This window comes from Echinops telfairi, unplaced genomic scaffold, assembly GCF_000313985.2.
Source record: "Echinops telfairi isolate 266 unplaced genomic scaffold, ASM31398v2 ScPeMD7_7467;HRSCAF=8505_1, whole genome shotgun sequence".
NCBI lineage: Eukaryota > Metazoa > Chordata > Mammalia > Afrosoricida > Tenrecidae > Echinops > Echinops telfairi.
In genome coordinates this window covers 44,141,637-44,163,700 of record NW_022111368.1, presented here as the reverse complement: position 1 = coordinate 44,163,700, position 22,064 = coordinate 44,141,637, and the positions used below count along the sequence as shown (strand labels likewise).

Below are 22,064 nucleotides of genomic sequence, written 5' to 3'. Positions count from 1 at the left end.
GTCAGTTGAGTTGCAGCTTGATGACCTCATTTGGAGACTCCACAGAGATAAATAGCTCCCTGGAGGCTAAACCTAATCTCTCTCTCTCTCTGCCTTCCCTTTCCTGCTGTTGGACACCCAGAGAGCTGAAGTATCCACAGAGAGATGCTTCCACTGCCACTGGTTCCACAAGACTTTCTACTCACCGACCTGTGATCTTCCTGCATTTGGCAGCATTGCATGTGCTGTGAGTCTAAAGAGGAATTTATGGACTAGGATCTGATATATGGGCTAACATCAGAATTATGGACTTGATCTCGACTGGGCTGGGATGTTTCCTCAATATACAATTGCTCTTTGATATATATTTCTTTCTTATATGTATTCGAGTGTCCAGGATTTGTTTCTCTAGTCAACCCGGTCTAACACAATTGCAGGCTTTCCCTACAGCAACTTACACTTCTGATGATGTCTTTGGAGTAGTTGTTGGAGTGTCCAGTGCTATATCTAGCTGCAATGTTGGTGCAGAAGTCTGGTGTATCTCATCTGGTGGTCATGGAGCTACAGAACTTTTCCCAAGGAATAATGAATGACATGCATCTTCCCAAAGGAGAACGACCAACTCACAGAGAAGGTAAGTGAGCAGTCTGGGTGTTTTTGGAGGGTAGGAGGTGGAATTAGAATCCCTGGGTCGTACACTGTCCCTTTCCACACACTTCCCTTTAGATTAATGAAGGGAATTTGGTGCAAAACAAATGGGAGAACTGCCCTACTGGAGAGTGCGGATGGGGAGTCCAGGATAACTTCCTGGAGGAGGGGCTTAGCAGAAGTGGGATGGGAGTGGAGGGCAGAAGGCGTGCCATGGAAGCAAATGTCCAGTGCCTGTCCTTGTCCTGCCAGCAGCCTTCCCAGGCCCCTCAGCATCCTGTCTCCTTGAGTTCTCGGTACTCCAGTTGGCCTAAAAGAACAAAGTTCATCCCTGTGAAGGAGGAAGATGGGGGTTTCTGATCCACAAAGGTTTACATCTTGGAAACCTTATCTAGAATCATTATGAGTCAGAATTAGCTTGATAGCAATGGATGTGGTAAGACATTCATATATACTTTCCCACAGAGACATACGCATGGACTTCTACTTACAGAACCACATGGATATCTTTGTTATTATAACTGTTGTACATAGACTAACAAACACCGAGTGCCTCCTTTATAAGTGGGAATAAGTACAATGATCTGTTCATGGTTCATATTTTTTTTGTTAAGGAGATAGTATTCATAAAATCAAGAATAAAAGAGACTTGAATTAGATGATGAGATCTTAAACACAGACCTAATGTAATTGTACCAAACTTGCATGCCAACATTAAAAGTATAGACATAAAAGTAAGCATTGTGCATACAGGATTTTTGGGGGGGATGGGGTCAGAGTAAGTTCTCTTGCCAATTGTACTCTGTCAGATGATTGCAGTAAGACCCTTCACTTTAGTGTGCCTCAATCTCACATGTTATAATTGACACTTCTCCAATCCACTCCACTCTACTAAACCCAAATAGGTCTGTGACTGTCTGAACGTAATAGTGTGAGTCCTCTAGTTTAAAAGAGGTTATTGGAGACTGTATAACTTCTTTTATTCTTGGTGAAATGGAACTGAAGTCAAGAAGGAACACATCTACACCAACTGCCCACTTGAAGTCTGAGCTTGCACCTAGCATTGATGACTCCCAGCACAATCTGACAGCACCCATGTAGAAATCCTGATCAGGGACCTGGGTGAGGCCTGAACCAGGAGCAGAAATAGTACAATGACTGAAGTTTGTATATGTTACTAGGCTTTTGAGTGTTTTCTTTTCCATCCATGTGTAATAAGTAAAATCCAAACTAGCAAACCGCAGAAAGAGTGTAGAGTAAGAAAATAATCTATTAAAAATAAAATAGATAAATAGAAATTTTAAAATGTTTAAAAAAGAAAATGAAAAGCATCTATCGATGCTAAATGAATATGGGAAAAACATAGTTACCTGAATTGTTTTTATAGTTCTTCCATAGATTTGACATGATGCCAAAATGTTTAAAGTTGCAAAACAATATGTGCAAGACATATAGAAAGAAAATGTACACGATTGAGAGGATTTTTTAAAAAGAAAATCTTAATAGATGAAATGTTATACCATGTTCATGAATTGGTAAATTTAACCTTGAAAATATGATAATTCTCAAATTAGTTCAATCTAATTGTGTGATGAAATAAATTACTGGAATAGTTTTTCTAACTATACTTTTTTAACCACACCAAGTCACTTTTTCCCAATGGATTTGGGTAAGAGAAGGGGAGTGGGGTCATGATGCTGATAGGACCACATGATTCCATGAGTGATTGCTACCAGGGGTGGTGATGATGGTAAACCCTTGAATCTTTAAGGGGGATCCGCCAATCTCACCATTCTGCTGGGGTTTAAATGAGTGCTGTTGCAGTTTCAGGAAAGGAGGAGTTCACCGCCATCCAGAAAGGAGGTCAGAAGTAGAGTGCATCCTTGGAAACCTGAGATCCCTGTCCATTTAAACTCTTCATTTCAGAGACAGAAAGCTATGACACCAGAGAAGTAGCCGAGGAGCAGCAACAGCAGAAGAATGACCCAGTGCATGAGATGGAGTGGCGAGCTTCACAGCCCACGGAGAGAGTGAAGCTGACTGGCTGCCTTAGTGGAGTTGGGGTGTCTCCAGGCACTTCATTAAGGCACTGACCCCAGAGTGAGAGTGAAGTGCCGGCCAGCCTGAGGCTTATGCCTGTGCCTGGTCGTGTGCTCCTTGAGCTTTCATCAGCAGTGCTCAAAGAGCTCTCGCCACACTGACCAAACAGGGCAGAGGTCAAGGGGCTTTGTGGCCAAGAGATCAAGGGCCAGAGACAGGAAGAAGAGCATTCTGAGCTTTTCTGATTCAGCACTGAAAACTTAACTTTCCTAATAGTCCCCCAAATCATGAGTACAGTTTGTGAATTCTCTGTGGCCATGGCAATGACTTCTAGAATCCAATTGAGAAGCGGAGAGTGTCGTGGGAGAAGCAGCTAGGGTCAGAACTGGTGAGAAGGTGGAAGGGTGGAAGCAGGACGTATATGTTCAACAACAACCGTGCCTTCCAACCACCTCATATACACACAGAGGAATGAACGTCGTCATCTCGTGGTGTGACAGAACATTCCGTATGCTTTGACGGTCTTGGTGAAAATATTCCATAAAAACTAGGATGGTGACCCTTTCCTGGACTTATTTTAGAAACATCATCAGAAAAGACATTACTGGAACAGGACACGGTCTTTGGTGAAGTGGAGGGCCAGTGAAATAGAAGGGGACCCTCAGTGAAATGGATGGATTGGCACCGTCAATACAGCAATGGACTCAAACTAACCGAAGGGCACGAACATGATGCAGGTTCTACCAACATTTCCTTCCGGTGTCTGCAAATGCCCAGATGGCAGCAACCGGGTTCAGATCCTTTCCTCCGTCGCTCCCTTTCCTGGTCTTTGGCTCTCTCCCTCTCCCTGCCTCCCTTCTTTTTCTTCAAACGGATCTGGCACAAAGTTGGGCCTCAGTGCATATTTGTTGGAAAAAGAGATTAAAAAAATGAAATTTGATTCTTCTGTTTAGAGAGAAATCAAGGAATTGAAGTGAATCTCTGGGAGCAGGAAGTCCTTCTCCCGAATTGTCTGCTTGGTTTCATCTAGCCATGTGGTAAATTGTTAAACTAGCAAGAGAACGTTTCCTTAAAAAAATGGAGTGGGTTGGTTAAACTATGTTAGGATAATTATTTCCCCCCCAAAAAATGTGGGTTAATAGACTCAATGTTAAAAGAGGAAACAGAGGCAAAAATATGCAGCCTGCTGTACTAGAGAAAGAACTGAGAAGGCACCAGGGGAGATGAGACAGAGCTCAACGACCCCGGGCCTCCCCATGAACACTCCCAAAGCCCTAAATGACAGAGGCTTCAGTGCCCTTGCAGAATCAGGAAGCAACGTCATACTGACCCCAGCCTCCAGGGTCTGCATGCACTACAGCACTGAAGCAACACGTCCAGCCTTTCATAAATAGCGAGGTCACACCTCCACTTAACATCCATAAGGTGCTCAGTTTAAAGGAAGTAGACGAGAATGTCTCTACCTTCCATACTAGATCTCACAGATTGGCAACCTGTTTTCCAAAGCAAAAACTCACTTCTGTCCTCGCAATATATCAATAGGAGCTGAGATGAGGGTTTGGAAACTAAAAAGAGAGAGAGTGATAGCAACGGGCTGGGTAGCCGGCCATCCCATGTCTGATCCTTCAGTGGTTTCTTCTTTGATCCTCGGACAGCCTTGAGCAGCAAATAAATTTGCAGCCTCTGTAGCCTTGAAATCCCAGCCCTTGTGGGGAAATCTAAAGTCATAGGTCATTGACGCCTTACTGAAACAATGTGTTCACACTCTTAGATCATACCTGAAATGGATTTTTATTTCTTGCAATCCAAAAGAAAAAGAAATAAAACTTATTGTTTGAAAATGGGTGCAAAAGAAGTTCATCTTATTCTGGAAATGACACAATGAGAAAAAAAGTTGAATATCTCCTCACACACAGCCACAAGGGGGGGACCATGTACAACTGTAAACCAGTAAGGGTTCTGGGTTTGACGAGGGGAATAATGGTTGAGACTGGACTGATTCTGGGCATCATTGCTATTACTTTTATTATTGTATCATCCTTATTGCATTTCAGAGCCTACCCTTTTTAATCCAACAATAATTTCATTGCTCCTATTACTGCTCATTGTTCTAGCAGACTCTGTGACCTTAGAGCAAATCACACTTAGGGAAGACTTAGAATGCCTCACACATGGGCAATTGGCTAAAGCCAGATTGTTATATCACATTTAGTTACAAATGCTCATAAGTCTGGAGAAAGGAATTACAAAGAAAATGCGTGTCACACAGCGTGCTGAGGGAGAATGCCCAGCTGCCACTGGAAAGGAGTCTCCTGAAGGCCTGACCATGTGGCTGCCTTATGTGACAGGCATTAGAAAGTCCCAGATCAAGCTGTTTCTCTCACCGAGGCATGGGACCCTGGCCACAAAGGATGTACTCCACTTCTAACACGTCTTTCTTGGTGGTTATGCCCCTCATCTCTGTCAACTTGCTTAATCTCTTTGATATCACAGAAGAAATTGACTCCAAATACAATCTAATCCTATAGACTACATTCTGTCTTATTAACAAAGGTACCCTGATGGCAGAGTGGGTTAAGTATTGGACTACTAGTCACAAGATCGGTGGTTCAAATGCACCAGATGCTTGGTATGAGAAAGATGAGACTCTGCTTGCATGAAAAATGGCAGTCTTGAAAACCCTACGGAACAGTTCTACTCTAGCCCATGTGGTCACTGTGTGTTAGAAATGGCTCAATGGCAGTAAGTTCATAAGTTCCTGAAAATATATGTATGTTACTAATTCTGCCTTACTAGTATCATAGAGGTTAAGATTTATAGGAATTGCATCATTGCACTAGATCACAAAATAGAGGATAGTACATTGTCTAGACAAGTTGACACATATTTGGAGGAATATAATGATATATATGTAAGCTTCACTGGTTGAGTTTTGCTTTTCTAGAAAACTCAGCCTAAGATAATGCCCCAAGATCTTAATGGAGCTGCATACTATCCATTCACAAAATTAACACCTTGCCCCAACTGAGACCATGGATACACCCAAGCAGCTGTATCCAACAGGCCCATAATGAGCCACACTGAAAGAGTATCTCATAAGAACTTTTGTCTGAGGTTCAGAAATTAGTACTTGCAACTGAGGTCTTTTGCATAGATACACATGAGCTATTTCACAGCCTCTATGGAAGATATAAAGATGAACCTTTGTTCTGATCCTGCACATCAGGACTGACTGAAGGCACACAAACTGTAGATTCCCTTTTGCATGATGGTCTTGCTGGGATACATATTCTGGTTCCTTGGGCCCTATATTCATGGTATGCAATTTCTTTTTACATATAAATAATTTTCAGGAGGGCAGCTGTCACATCTATTTTTATGAGACAACTAGAAAAAGGCTTAACTATTAATGATTTCATTGCAGAGGATTTAAATAATTAGATATAATCTACACAATGTCATATGTGAATGTGATGAACTGATTTTTTTCACCACTCTTGTTTCAGACTTTTGTTCACACTGATAAATCAATTTCTCTTCCTACCATTTCCCATTAGCTTGTTGTGTTGACTCAGGAGCCATCTTTCCTCTCTGTGGCTGTGAGAGAGAGTGTTTCCATTTCCTGCAAGGCCCCTCGAAGTCTTGGTCACAGTAATGGACACACCTACCTGAGTTGGTTCCAGCAGAAATCACACCAATCTCCTCAACCAATGATCTATAAAGTATCCAGTAGGCCCTCGGGAGTCCCAGCCTGGTTTAGTGGCACTGGATCTGGGACGGATTTCACACTCACAAACCACCAATGTGGAACCTGGAGATGCTGCCTATTACTTCTGTATGCAGAATACTTACTGGGACCCTACACAGTGTAACAGCTCAAAACATAAACCTCCCATGCAGTCCTTCCACTCATCTGGGTAGGCCCTGCCTCTAGGGAACCCAGGTCAGATTAGCTGCTTCTGTGACTGAGGAACCAACCCGGGGTGATGTGAAAGGATGCTGGGTACGTGATGAAGTGGCAGGGAGACCTCAGTATGTGGTCCAAGTCTTGACCAGTGTCCAGGACAGCACTGATGAGACAGCTCACAGAGGGCTGACTTCTTCCTCTGAGGCTTACATCACCACTGACCCCTGAAAGGAATGGCCCCCTGTTCTCAGCTGAAATAAGAGCAGGGTCTTCTATGCCCTTACCTGCATTGTTCCATGTGCACGTCTTTCCTGGAGGATTTGCTGTTAAAAACGTATATGTTCATAATTGCTATGCCATTCTTTTATGATAGTTTATTTTTTGCTGATCCTAATTCTATTTCTTGTCTTAAATTCTATTTCTCACATGTTAATACTGCACTGCTATCTTTTGTACTGATGGCATTGTACTTATATATATATATTTTTTAAAGGTGAGATTGGGGGTCAAATAACCAGCTTCTGGAAGCCCTCATGGAAAATCAGTAAAAACGATCATGAATATAAATAATAAAAGTAATAAACTCAATACATTAGTGATTCATTGGCCTTCACTAATCTAAATATTTTAAACAGTAATTAAATCGGTGTGCAGAAAAAGTCATCCCTATATATTAAGCCAACTAATTAATGTAAATGGGATAATACAATTAGAAAATCTATATTGGGTAACCACCATGCTGTCTCACCCACATCAGTATCTTAATTAGGATCCAAAGCTAGTGAGCAGATTTTAAAGGAGAAACAAGTTCTTTATGTAATCTCAGGATTCATTAAACAAAATATAATCAATTATAAAGGATTAATCTGAGTTCAGAGTATGGAAGTCCATGGGAATACACCATATTAATGACTTTCTGGTCTTGGTTATCAAGTGCTGCTATAGCAGAAATACCACCAATTACTTTAATTAGACATTTGGCACTTGGATTTTCTTTTATTTAAATAAATCACTTTATCGGTGGCTCTTACACATATTATAACATTCCATAAATCAATTATATCAAGTGAACTTGCACAGATGTTGCCAACATCAATTTCAAAACATTTTCTTTCTTCTTGAGCCCTTTGATTTCAGCTCCTCTTTATTCTTCTGTCCCCCACCCTACCATCCTCGTGAGCCCTTAATATATTACATATGATTATGGATTTTAACTTTTGGGAAGTAAAAAATATCATAGTATTATTAAAATCAATATATAATGCTGCTTTTATTTGTTGTAATAAAACCTTGAATTAAAAAATGATGACTACATCGTTCATTAATATAGACACATATGTGCTAGAAAAAAATCCACTGAACTGATGGTAAATGTGATACCTTGTGTCAGCAAAACAATATATGTTACAAAAACTGTATGTAAGAAGAAAGGAAGTGAGAACATAAATAGTTCATTTAAAAATCAACAGAACTAAAGAAGATGATATTACCATACATGTTCTGGTTGTTGTTAGGCGCCATCCAGGTAGTTCTGACTCCAGGTAGTTCCCTACACACAACAGACTACCACTCATGGGTCAGTCTGTTATTCTGTGGCGAACTGTGTGTTTCTGTGATGTTGGACTCTAGGTCACTGGTATTTCAAAACCCAATAGGATCACCTAAAGAGAACGGCTTTCAGTGGAGCTTCCAGACTAAGAAGAACAACGAAGAACAAATTCACTGCCCACTCCTGAGGACGTGGCCACTGAAAACTTTACACAGAGAATCCAAAAGTTGTCAGATATTGAAGACTGAGAGAATGGAAGCAGAACTTCTCAGAGATCGTGTCCGAGGAAGGGCCCCTGGGGCCAGCAGGCACTAACTGTGCCTGAGGAGGAGCTGCTGTCTCTGAGTAGAGCCAACAGTGGTGACATAAAGGGAGCCAAGCCTGTGGGAGAAAAGCCTTTGGGGTCTTCAGTGCTTACGGGGCACCACGCAGAATGAGAAGGAACAGTTGCAAAAGTCTGACAATCAGAACTGGGACTGAATCTAGGACGATTGAGCCATAGTATTTCCTATGATTTTTACAACTAAGGTATGCTTGACCCACCCTATTGCCTTTCATGTACTTTGACATACTTTGGACATGCAATCACGAGGGATCAAGTGCTGGAAAAAGGACATTCTTCTTGGTAAAGTAGAGGGGTATTGAAAAAAGGAAGACCGTTGACAGGATGGATAGAGACAGAAGCTCCAACAATGGGCTCAAGGATAACAACAATTGTGAGGATGGCACAGGACTGGGCACTGTTCTCTTTCTCCCCCCTTTTCAGGGCTGGGTGGCATTTGGTTCTATTGTCCATAGGGGTGACTCTGAACCTGACTCGACTGACTTGGCTGGAGTCATCTACCCACAATAATAACAGCACTGTCTTCTAAGCTCCTCATTTACTTGCAAAACTGGCAACTGATAGAAAGGCCACAGAAGAATGAATGTCTTCACATTTCAGTGCTGACAGAATAGTCAATAGGCTGTGGCCTGTCAGCAGAAGGAACAGCACAGTCTTGATGGGAATACTCCTTAGAAGCTAGAATGGCGACACTTTTCTTAGCTAACTTTAAGAATGTCAGCACAGAGTTGATTACGTTGTATTAGATCATATTATGAGCGATTCTGCCAAAATATTGAGAACCCTGCCCCAGCCAAGTTGACACAAAACCTAACTACCAAAGACAGTCCAGGAATTATTGTCAAAAAATAAAATTGCCCTAGATGTCTGGAGTTATTTCTGAACTTTAAATCCTGTGACATCAGTCTATGTCTACACAACAGCCCTTGTCTGTCAGTCTATCGTACTATGGTGGCTTGTGTGTTGATGGAAGCTATGTCACTGGTATTGCAAATGCCAGCAGGGTCACCCAAAGTAATCTGATTTCAGTGAAGCTTCCAAACTAAGGACTTGGTTCCTCACTTTGGAGGAAGGAGCCCTGAAAACCTTAGGCACAGCTTCGAAACACTGTCATATCCCGAAGGCCTAATGAATGGAAGCAGAGCACTGTTGGAGCTAGTGCTGGAGGATGGCCTCTCTGGTTGGAGGGCATTCAAAGTATGCCTGTGGAAATGCAGCCTTTGGGATCTTTGATTCCTGTTGGGGCATGACTCAAGATAAGGAGAAAGAGCTATAAAAATCTGCTAATGATTGAACTTGGAAGTATGGGAAGTATGAATCTAAGAACATTGGAATTGGTCAAAAATGAAATGGAACACATAAGGTTGATATTCTCGGAATTGGTGAGCTGAAACGCACTGGTATTGGCTATTTTGAATCAGAAAAATCAGAGGATTTACTATGTTGGAAATAATACAATCAAGAATGCTGTGGCATTCACTATCATAAGGGACACTGCAATATTAATCATAAAGTACAATGATTTCTGTGATAGGATTCTATCTATCCACCTTCAAGGAAATCTGAACAATACAACTATTATTCAAATGTATGCACCAACCATAAAAGCTAGTGTGAAGAAATTGAAGAATTCTACCAACAATTTCAGTCTGAAATTGACCAAACATGCAATCAGGATTCATTGATAATTTTTGGTGATGGGAATGAAAAAGTTGGAAGGAACAGTAGTTGGAAAGGATGGACTTAGTGATAGAAATGAAGCTAGCTATCACGTAATAGCCTTTGCAAGACCCAGGACTTGTTCATAGTAAATAAATACCTTTTTCAACAACACAAAAGGTGGCAGACACATGGACTTTCCTGATGGAATATATGAAATCAAATTGACTACCTCTGTGGAAAGGGAGGATGGAGATGCTCAATATCAGCAGCTGAAACCAGCCCAGGGCCTAGCTATGGAACAGACTGTCAGTCGCTCAGATGTAAGTTCAGGATAAAGCTGAAGAAAACTAAACAACTTCACAACAGCCAAAAGATTACCTTGACTCTATCCCCCTTGGATTTGAATACATCTCCAGAGCACATTTTATGCGTTGAGCATTCATGACAGAAAACCTGATGTGCTGTGGGAAGACACTAAGACCATCATTTATAAAGAAAGCAGAGGTTCATTCAAAAGATAAATAAGAAGGATCAAAGTGGATATGAGAAGAGACTGAAAGAATTGTGAGTGTGGCACAGAACGATGCGGCGTCCCGTTCTGTTAGGCACAGGCCCGCTATGGGTCATGACCAACTTGAGGGCACCTAACAGCAACAATGAAAACGAAGTGAAACTATTGCTCATTGCTCTTTTCTTTGTTTACTTTTGGCTTGCTTCTGTTCATTTGTTTTTTTAACTCTTTATTTTGAAATAATTGTAGATTCATAGGAAGTTATCAGGAAATGTATAGGAAAGTTCTAAACACCTTCCAAACCTTCCTCAAAAGTGTAGTACACCGTTATTGTGCAATATCAAAAGGATATATTGTGACATTTAATAGAAAATATTCATATTCCTTAAGATATTTGTGTGTGTATATAAACCCAAACAAAACTCACTGCCGTTGAGTATATTGTGACCATAACAACCCTATAAACCCGGTAGAACTACCTTGTGGGTTTCCAAGACTGTAACTTTTTACCAGAATAGAAAGCCTCCTTCTATCTCGGAGATGGTTTCAAAGTGCTGACCTTGTGGTTAGCAGCCCACTGGAACCCACAACACCACCAGGGCTCCTGTGTGTGTATACATAGCTCTAGATAACTGCAAACATGTGAAGCCTTTCATAATTACCATCACAATTAAATACTCACCAGAAAGCCCTGGCTTATGCCCTTGCTGCTACACCAGTTCTCCCCTTTACCGTCCCTACCCTTTCCAACTAATACTTTTATCCCAGTTCTATATTTGATGTTATTTCACAAGGGCTATGCAAATATAGTGATGTAACATATATCATATTCTATGTAGGTATCGTATGTTGACATGCAAAGAGGAAATATATTACAAATAATACTCATACTTAAATGAAGGTTTTCATATGATTTTTTATCTGAAAATGAACCTGATTCCTATATTCTACTCATAAATATTAAAAATATAAGCTTCAAGTAAACCTTATTTGAAATAGCCCTCTAAAATATTTCTGATCTAATCATGAGACATGATAGTTACATAACATAACATGTAAAAGAATTAGTATAATGTTTGGATCATCAAAAAAACTTCATCCTGCTTCTGGTTAAAGAAAAACTGTATTTGAGAAATGCTTATTTCAAAATAAAGGATCTGTGGAAATTCAAATGAAAATTTTAGTTCGTTTTCTTGTTAAATTTAAGTTATATGCCAAAATATCATAGGCTACCACACAGTATTAAAAAAACAATAAACTAAATAAGATATGTTAAAGTACATAGGAATGCATGATTAGAAGAGGAAAATCAGGGAATTCACTTTAAAAAAAAATTGAAACGGAAGCCTAGGAGGAAGCAATACGCTGGCCATCTTTAACCCTGATGTTGTTGACAGTAATCAATGATCTGAAGCATCTGCTCCGCTAAGGAACAGGAGATTAAGTTTAAGGAAGTTCACTCAATGGGTTGGAAGACCAATTATACATAATGCTACAATCCAAAGTTTCTACACTCTCAGAAAAACGTAACAAAGTAACCGAGACTACAATATTAAACAATGAAAATCAGAGCAGAAGAAACTTGCTTCTTTCAAAGGAACCTCAAAATGCAATGGATTAAATATCTCAAAAGTTTCTAATCTACCGTGCCGTATGCACATGACTGTGGATAATTGACTGCTCCACACTCAGATTTGTGGGTAGCATATCACAAGCATCAACTCCTCCAGTTATGTTTGGTCCTTGAGCAGGTAAAAAAGAAAGAGTGAAGAGAAAGTTCATCCATTTTTGCTTGTTTTTGTTTTATCTAAAAGGTACTGACATCATTATTAGACATAAGTTTTGAGTACAAAATTATGTTTTGTGGCAGTAGGTGTCAAACACTTCAAAATTGACCAAATCAGAGGACAAACCTTTACAAATTCCAATCTTTTTATCTTAATACATTTTGTATACAAGACTTAATGTAATGCAGGGTTCTCCTGATCCTGGCACCCTCAAAATTTGGATCAACAGTACATATAATACACACACAAACACACACACACACACCATCTGGAAGTTTATACACTATTCTGTTATTTCAGTCATTTAAAAATCTAATCAAAATCTTTGAAATTAATTTATTGGCTCATCAATGAGTAAAAGTTCCAATTTACAAAATATAGACTTAGGTAATATGCACTCCAATGTAATTCACACCCAAGAGAACATGTTTGAAGAAATTCTCCTGGATCAAAATAATGGTGATGATATTTCCTTATTTGGAATCATGACCTCACTATTGGAGAAATGGGGGGAGATGAAGATTTGCTTGGAATTTAAAAAGGCATTCATAACACTGCTTTGCTGAGAAATGGAGAAAAGTTGGGAAAGCAAAATAACTTCATTAGGGGAAACAGCAGATTTGAAAGAAATGACTACCAGTCAAGGCAGAACATGGAATCCTAAGGCTTGCTCAGACTGTACAAGGAAGAATTGTTTAACCAAGAAGGATGAGTCCTCCCAGTTCTCTGAGGAACAGCCCAAGAGTATGCGCATAGATTTACCAGATTGTGAAGGAGAGGAGAACCGAGTCTGGTGGGATGAATGTGCTTTGCAGAATTTAGTCATCCAGAGAATGATAGACAGCCCAAAGAATAGTTCTCTGTCTAGTCTCACAGGGCCAGCGCTTTTCCCAGAGAAATGGTACTAGGTCAGCTGAGGGTCAGATCCCAGGTCCTAATGATGAGCATCTGTACTTTGGTCCTTGTGCCCACAACCCTGGACAGAACTTAGAGTTGTGCTTTTTTAATCCTAACAAAGACTGTGGTATCTTCAGGGGTATCAGGGAAGATCACTAAGCAGCAAAAATGAAATTTGCAAGAAAGATACACCTCTGATCGATTTCTCACCCAACCAGATCTATTCATCTACTAAACAGACCCTCTAAACTCACTTAGAATAGAACGAGAAAAACGGAATGATTCAGGCATTTATTGTCTTCTCCACAGGCTTGTGCCAATTAAACACCATATGGCTTAGCCAGATAGGTGAATGGTGAGGCAGGACAATACCAAAAAACCCATTACGTTCAGTTAATTACAAACTATAGTAACTCTATTGGACTGAACATAACTGCCCCATGTGGTTTCCAAGACTACAAATCTTTATTGGTGGGCTTTAGCAGCCAATCTTTTGACCAGCAGAAAAGTGCTTAACCACTAAGCCACTGGTGCTTCTGAGACTTAAAGTCCATGACCACAGGAGAGAAACTCCACCTCCAGATCAAGCCTATGACCCTTTGGACTTGACCTCCTGGGGGTGGTTGCTCAAGTGTAGAAAAACAAAGCAGACACAAAACAGCTCAGCAGCTGCAAGTTCAGATGACCTCTCCCAGCCACTTTGCATGTCCCTCCCAGCAGACTTTGCCCTCTAGAAAGCCCTTATCAGCAGTGGATCTGTGCCTAGGGGAGATCTGCCTCACTTAGAGCATAGACTGAACCATGGAAACTCTAGCTCAGCTTCTCTGCCTCTTATCACTCTGGCTCCCAGGTGAGGGAACAAGGAATATGTTATCTGTTGTGGTTGGGTCTAGGACCCGGGATTTGACTGGAAAGTAAAATGACTATAATTCAATGTAAGCCAATGATGTTGACTCCATTGGGAACACAATGTGGTAGGATCTAGATGACATGAGTAACTCTTCTGTTCGCTGTCTAATCTCAGATACCACCGGAGAAGTTGTGATGACGCAGTCCCCAGCCTCCCTATCTCTGTCTTCAGGAGACAGGGCCACCCTCACCTGCACTGCCAGTCAGAGTGTTGGCACCTACTTAGCCTGGTACCAGCAGAAACCTGGGCAGGCTCCCAGGCTCCTCATCTATGGTGCATCCAGCAGGGCCACGGGCATCCCAGCCCGGTTCAGTGGCAGTGGGTCTAGGACAGACTTTACTCTCACCATCAGCAGCCTGGAGCCTGAGGACTTGGCAGTTTATTACTGTCAGCAGTATAGTAATGGGTAGCCCACAGTGATTCAACCCAATACAAAAAGCTCCACAGATGACTGGTATTCATGCTGTGAAGAGCTGCTTCCTTTATAGACAGCATGGCTTTAGTATTTCTGCCTCTGTTTCAGAGTTATGGAGGTCTGAAAAGCAACTCTTTGAAAACGAGACTCTTTTTTTCCTGAGTTAACTTAAAAGGAAGGTTCATAGAAGTTTGAGCTAGCATTAGCATCAATTACACTCACATGAATGAACTCCTGTACAAGTACACCTCTTCAAGACAGTGCATCAGGTTGACAGAATGGAAAGGTAAATTGTTGATTTTGTAAGTTGTAGATAAAGGCTGTGTGCAGACAGTATTCAAAATAATCCAGAGAGAAATAATTCAATTAACAAGCAAAATAGCAAATCATGGGCTTCCAGATTTGTATAAAAATATACTCAAGTTCATACAAATGTGCACTGAAAATGGGAAATAACATTAATTGCATTGTTTGTAAGAATCTCAAATTTGAAAAATCCTAATTACCAACAAATCTTATAATGAATAAAAAAATTAGGTATTATAGAACAATATCTTTACTATCAGATGTAAGTAAAATTTTGCTGAAGAGAATTCAAAAACAGTCTCAGCAGTACATCAACAGAGGGCTGCCAGAAATCCAAGCCAGATTCACAAGACATGGAATGAGAGACAGTGTTTGAAATCAGACCAATCTTGGCGGAAAGCAGAGAAAACCAGAAAAATGTGTACTTGTGTCTTACTGGCTAGACAATGCTCTAGACTGTGAGCACCCTAACACACTGTGACTAACACTGAAAGAATGTGAAATCCACACTCCTTAAACATGGAGCTGGTACATAGACCAACAGTCAGTCACTCAACCAGGGGCAACTGAATGATGTGAAATCAAGCCAGGTGTGTGTTAGGGTTGTGTCCTTTCCCAATGTTTATTCAATCGGTATGTTGAGCAAATAATATGAAAATCTGGATGATAAGAAAACAATCCAGTAGCATCAGGATTGGAGGAAGAGTCATTAACAATTTCCATTATGCAAAGGGCATCATTTTTCTTGCTGAAAACAAAAGAACTGGAAAGCTCTGTTGAAGTTCAAGGACCACAGCATTCAGTATGCTCTCAGTGATTACAAAAGGAGGAGAGTAACACTGACACTCACTTCAATACTTTTGTAGCACATGGACTAAGTTCCAAAAAGTTAATGATTCACTGAATTCTTTGGGGTGCCGTTACTCCTCTTTTATCACATTTCAGTCCTGAGAGAAATGCTTTGAGTAATATTATGTGATGGCCTTGCTTCATCTTTATTGGGGTCTTGGTTGATTTTCCTGCTACTCTTCTATTCCATTAACATTTACCAAGCATTCTACCAACTTCTTCAGACCGAAGAAACATCATGATCAAATCTGAAATCAATATGTTTTCATAATTACTGACAATTAGAATGTGAAAGTTGGAAACAGAGAGGAAGGAACAGCAGTTGGAAAACATGACCTTGGTAATAGAAATGACTTATTCATTGCACATATATTATTTCAGCAATATAATTGGATGCACTTCACCAGAAGAAATGCACTATAAAGAGCTAAAGCCCACCAAGGCAGTTCTATCCTGCCATATAGGGTCTCTACAAATCAGAATTGACTCAATGTCAGTGAGTTGATTGGGAAAAGTGCTAGCAACCAAAACAAGACCAAGGTCAACTTTAGAATAGACCACCAATTTCTCAATGTCAATTCAGGTTGAAGTTGAAGAAGAAAATTTATTGTCTACAAGAGTCAAAATACAACCTTGAATATATCCTATCTGAATGTCAAGAACATCTCATGAATATGTTTGACTCTTTGGACACTTGCTGATCATGAGGGGGCCTGATGCACTTGCTAATGAAGATCAGGGCTGAATCGTTCATTATAACTCAATGGACAGGAAACAAAAATGTTCATAGCCAATAGACAACACCTTGATAAACAGAGAAAAGGTTAAAGTTATCAAATTTTCATTTTATTTAGAGACAGAGTCATTGCTCTTGTTGAAAGCAAATGGCTGTGCTATAGTGAGAAAATTGCATGCAAAAGACCCCTTTAATGTGTTCAAGTGGAAGGATGCCACCTTGAGGATTAAGGTGAGCCTGAAGGTGCCGTAGTATTTTTAGTTGCCTTGTATGCATGGGAAAGCTAGACAATGAACAAGGACGACCAGAGAATTATTGATAATTTTGTGTTGGTGAGGAATATTGAAAGCATCATGGATGATCAGAAGAACAAACATATCAGTACTGGAGGAAGTATAGCCAAAATCCTCCGTAGAAGCAAACATCGTGAGAGTTGATGGTGTTACCAGGAGAGACTCATCCCTAGTGAAGGGTACCACTCTTGGTAGGGGTCATTGCAAAGGGGAAGACCCGCAGCGAGATGAATTGATGGACATGATGGCTACAAGAATGGACTCCAACATAACAATTGTGAGGCTGTCCCAGGGCTGGGCAGTGTTTTTTTCTGTGGTTCACATAGGATGTCCAGTTAATACAACTATTGTTCAAATGTACAAATGAAACAATAAAGTCAATGATGACAATATCAAAGATTTATACAATGCCATAAATTGTAACACCCAGCAGAAACTAACAAGAACAATCTGTTAAAGTTACATTTTAAGAGTACTAAAATATTTTATAGGGAGGATATAAAACAGGTATATTCACTTTTAAAATAAGGAGCCTGACATCTTTATTTTGTATCTGGGGCCCACAGATTATGTAGCTAAAACTGCCTTCTAGCAATATATGCTAGATATTTGCAAGGTTGAACTATAAAGTGATTTTACAAATGCAAAGGATTTATCAGCAAAGGATGCCCCAGTTCATTATTCTCATTCCCTTCCAGGATGATGGAACTGGATGAGCAGAATTTTATTTTTAAGCAAAGACAGGGTTATCTAACTGTCCTTTCAAATGTAGATTTCCCTGTCAAATTCTCCATTTCTCATTCTTCATGTCTTTCAGCATGAAGTTTGACTATTCCCCCAGTTTTTAACATTAAAATTCTGCATGTACTTTAAAAAATATATATTTACAGTGCACTAAAAAAATAAATTTAGGTTCTAGTCAGATAAACAGGGAAGCAAAATTGACTAATCAAAATAAAACAAAATATACTACAACTTACAAGACATGAAAATTGCTTCAAGCGTGATTAGAAATTATGGTTGAGTGAATATAAAGTGTGTGTTTATCCAAAAAGAAATAACTGAGTAACTATGAGTCAAATGTGCAGTTGGAAACCGTGTTAGAGAGCCACCACTTGGAGAACTGGCTATGCAAATGGATACAATAGCAGAACAGAGTAGAGCACATGGGCACAGCAGGAGCAGGGCTTGGTGATGTTAGCCAAACTGACATGGACACTGTCACTGACAGGCTATTTAAAATCAGGATAACAGAATTTAACATTGAATCCGAGAAGAGAGTGAGGAGACAAGTCTCTGCACAAAAACAAAGTTAGGGAGAGACAAAACTTTCCCAGGACACTGAAGTTTATTTATAGCTCTGTTCAATTCACTTATCAGTAAAGATAACAGTATGAGCAGATCATGCATGAAGTTTCACATAAGCCGCCAGTGAAACACTGCTTCCCCATGACTCTTAACATATTCCATAAAATTTGCATAGTTCGCCCACATCTAACCCTCCCAACAGGCCTGAGGTTATAAAACGTATTCTGCTCAACTGATGAAGAAAACGACAACACTCAAGACCATGGAGTCCCAGACTCAGCTCCTCAGTTTCCTGCTCCTCTGTGTCTCTGGTAAGAGAAAGACTGGCTTTGCTTCACGGCATTTCAGTTCTCTGAATCTCAACAGAATATGAGCTCTTTAAAAAGATGTGATATCATTCATTTTCTCCAAACACAATGTTTTGGGTATTTAAAATGTTTCCTATGTTCTTCCATAAACAGGTATCAGAGCGGAAACCTTACTCACACAAGCTCCAGCATTTCTGTCAGCATCTTTGGGAGACAATGTCGAGATCACCTGTAAAGCCAGTCAAGACATTGATGATGATGTGCACTGGTATCAACAAAAACCAGGAGAAGCTCCTAAGCTCATAATAAAATATGTTTCTACTCTCATCTCTGGGGTTCCCTCCCGGTTCAGTGGCAGTGGATATGGAATAGACTTTACTATGAAAATTAATAACATAGAATCAGAGGATTATGCACATTATTTCTGTCAGCAAGATGATAATATCCCTCTCACGGTGATATGCCCTGCTACAAAAACCTCCAGGTGCCCTCACTAAGATTGCCTCAGCTGCTACTGAAAATGTTCACTATGTGAAAGTAATTGACCCTAGGGTATTTGTAAGGGTTTTTTTTTTCAATACAAATGCTTATTGAGTTCCCTTTCTTTCTTTCGGTTCCTGTAATTTCTGCTGCACCCCAAACTCTGCCTGACACACTTATCTGATACTTTATGAACCTTCAATCATGTTACTCAATTATGCAATGATCTCACTTTGAAGCAAATGTAAATTCACTACGTCTGTCAGCCTGGTGATGTAGTGGTGATGTGTTGGGCTGCCACCCACAAAATCAATATCTGAAGCCATGATCTGCTCCTCAGGAGAAAGATGGGACTCTCTACTCCCCTAAAAAGTTAGTCTCAGAAACTCACAGGGGCAGTCCTATCCTGTGCCTATAGAGCCACCGTGAGTCAGCATCAACTCGACCATGATGAGATGTTAGGCTGGGTTCTCTAGAAAAACCAGAAGCTTTTCCTGACTCATGTAGCTGGCAGGGCTGAAGAACCAGGAAGCAAGAAGACCAGGGGTGATGGAGAGTCACGTGATAAGTTCTGATAGCTCCAGGGTGGGCGAGCAGTATGGCAGGTCATTGGCCGAAGTCCAAAGAACTGAAGGTTGATGAGTCAGTTGCAGGATCCAATCCAGCAAGCAAGAAAGAAGCTCTCAACAACGTCTACTTATATAGGAGTAGACTACACCTTACAAGGAAACTTCACTTCCATTTCACGCCACCAACTTCTTATACCTGCTTGGCTGCCCACAGCAGAGCTCATCATGGAGTTGATCACACATTAGGTCACTCCTTGGGGGATAACAAATACCTGGTGGCAGAGTGGTTATGGGTTAGGATGCAATCTGAAAGGCGGGCAGTTCAAAATGACCAGCTGTTCCATTGGCTGGCGCTGTCTATTCCCCTAAAACAGTCACAATCTCAGAAATCCCTAGTTCTTCAAGAGGGTACCAAAAAAAGAAAAAGAAAAATGGAATTGTGCTGGGCAGAGCAGACCTTTAATAGTACGCATTTTTTCCCACTAGGTGAGCATTGAGCAACTCGCTCGCCATCCAGTGGTGTCACCTGGGAAGGTTCTCTCTGGTCACAGTGAATTTTTTCATAAAAGCAGTTCTGTCAACCTTGTTTTTTGTGATGGCCGATTTAAGAGAACAGTGTGCACTGTGAAATTTTGTTTCATGATAGGAAAAAATGCCTGAGAAACTGTTGTGATGTTGAACACAGCTTACAAGGACAGCGCTCTGGAAAAAGTCTAGTGTGAGAGTGGTTTTCTCATTTCAAAAAGGTCAATGTCGATTGATGACCAACCTCGTTCGTTCTGGACGTTCCTCAACTTGCCGAATGGATGAAAATGTCAACTCCTAGTGCATTTGGAGTCCGTTGCACCAGGTCAGACTGTTGATCAAGCTTTCTATTTAGAGGTTCTGAAAAGATAGTGCAACAGTGCGCAACAAAAAAATCCCTGATTTGTGTCAGAAGATGGGGGCAGGGGGTGGGGGGGTGGGAGGAGATGGGGACGCTGGTTTTGCCACCATGACAATGCACCTGTTTAATGCAGCCATCTCAGGGTGCCTGTTTTGGGCAAAAACGACATGTCTCTCTTGCCCCCCACACCTTCTCCCCCTGACCTGGTTCTATGTGACTTCTTTTGCTTTCTAAAAGGAAACGTGCAGTGAAAGGACAGCGATTGGATGACGTAGAAGAGGCGAAGAAAAAAGTGAGGGAGGTGCTGTCAGCCGTCCACACAGATGAGTTTGAAATAGCAGATTTGACAAATGCAGTAAGAGTAATGGAGAGTACTTTGAAGGTGATGAGGTTTTTGTAATAAATAAATAAATATATATATAGCTTTGGGAAAAAAAATCCTGTTTTGGGGGGGAGGGGGGAGCCCCATGTATAAGGTTGCTCTGAGTCGGCATCTACTCGGAGGCAGTGAGTTTGGGTTTTTTGGGTTTAAGCGCTAACCAATGAGAATCCTAGCACAGCCACATTGACACAGGACCTTCTCATCACATTAGGCCAAGTCTCTTCCTTTTGCCACATATATCACCTATTTCTCCAAGGAAAATACAGTGAACCCTCGCCACTTCGCGCTTCGACTTCCGCGGCTTCACTCTATCGCGGTTTTTGCGTAACAGCACCCACTGCCTACACCCACTCCTTCAGAGGAAAAAGACGGCGACCCACCTGTAGAGTACATCCCTTAAGTCATTTCATAGGCTATTGATTACAGTATTTGTAAGAACTATGTATAATAATACTGTATGTGAAATATGTAATACTGTAAACTAGATGCCATAAATAATATAATAAATAATAAATGATAATTGTAACGTCCAAAATATTTTACTGTATTTTCCCTTTTTCGTTTAATAAATTGGGTAATATGAGTGTAATGGTGACTAAAGGGTGTTTTTTCATGTCCTCTATGCTCTAACTACAAAAATATTTGATTTACAAATAAGGAATCCTACTTCGCGGAATTTCATTTATCACGGTAGGGTGTAGAACAGATTAACCGCGATAAACGAGGGTTCACTGTAGTACCAAAGGCCAAGATGAATCCAGTTTGTGTTCCAAATCACAGTAAAGACAAGCTTCCGTCTCCCTAGAAGCATGTTCACAGTCATCCATACAGTTATTCTGATTCATTCCTAATCCATCTATTTTTTACCAGATCTCCCAGAATCTTCCTCCTTTCAACTAAATGAAGAGTAAGTGGTACATATGATAGCACCACTTACTTAGAGCACGAACTCCTAAATAGTCAATCTCTCCTTAGAATCCTAGAATTTTCTCTAGACTCTCTTTGCCCTTGTTATAATGACCACTAGGATATATCTTCTGGGGGTGTTTTTGTTTTGCTTTTTAAGGTTTTTGTTCCTGTGGATACAACTGAATTACGTAAGTACAGGTTAAAAGGCTGTCCTCTGTACACTTGACATCTATATTAGTTGGGCAGTGTTGAGCTTAACCCCTTCTTCCAGTGCTTACATGTCACCTGAAATCCCAAGTGCTTTTCCATAACCTGAAGGTCGGTGTAAAATCTGACGTTGTTGAGAGTTGTCAGTGAGGGGTGTCTGCTTCATGGCGGCCCTAGGTGTGC

General features: G+C 40.6%; 2 gene segments (V, D, J or C); both read left to right on the top strand.

The window, feature by feature from the left end:
• Positions 1 to 22,064, top strand: part of LOC101646594 — a 288,451-nt gene that overhangs the window by 16,990 nt on the left and 249,397 nt on the right.
• Positions 14,125 to 14,643, top strand: LOC101641125. The segment is given in 2 exon segments: positions 14,125 to 14,173; positions 14,348 to 14,643. Coding segments are annotated over 2 exon segments (345 nt in total).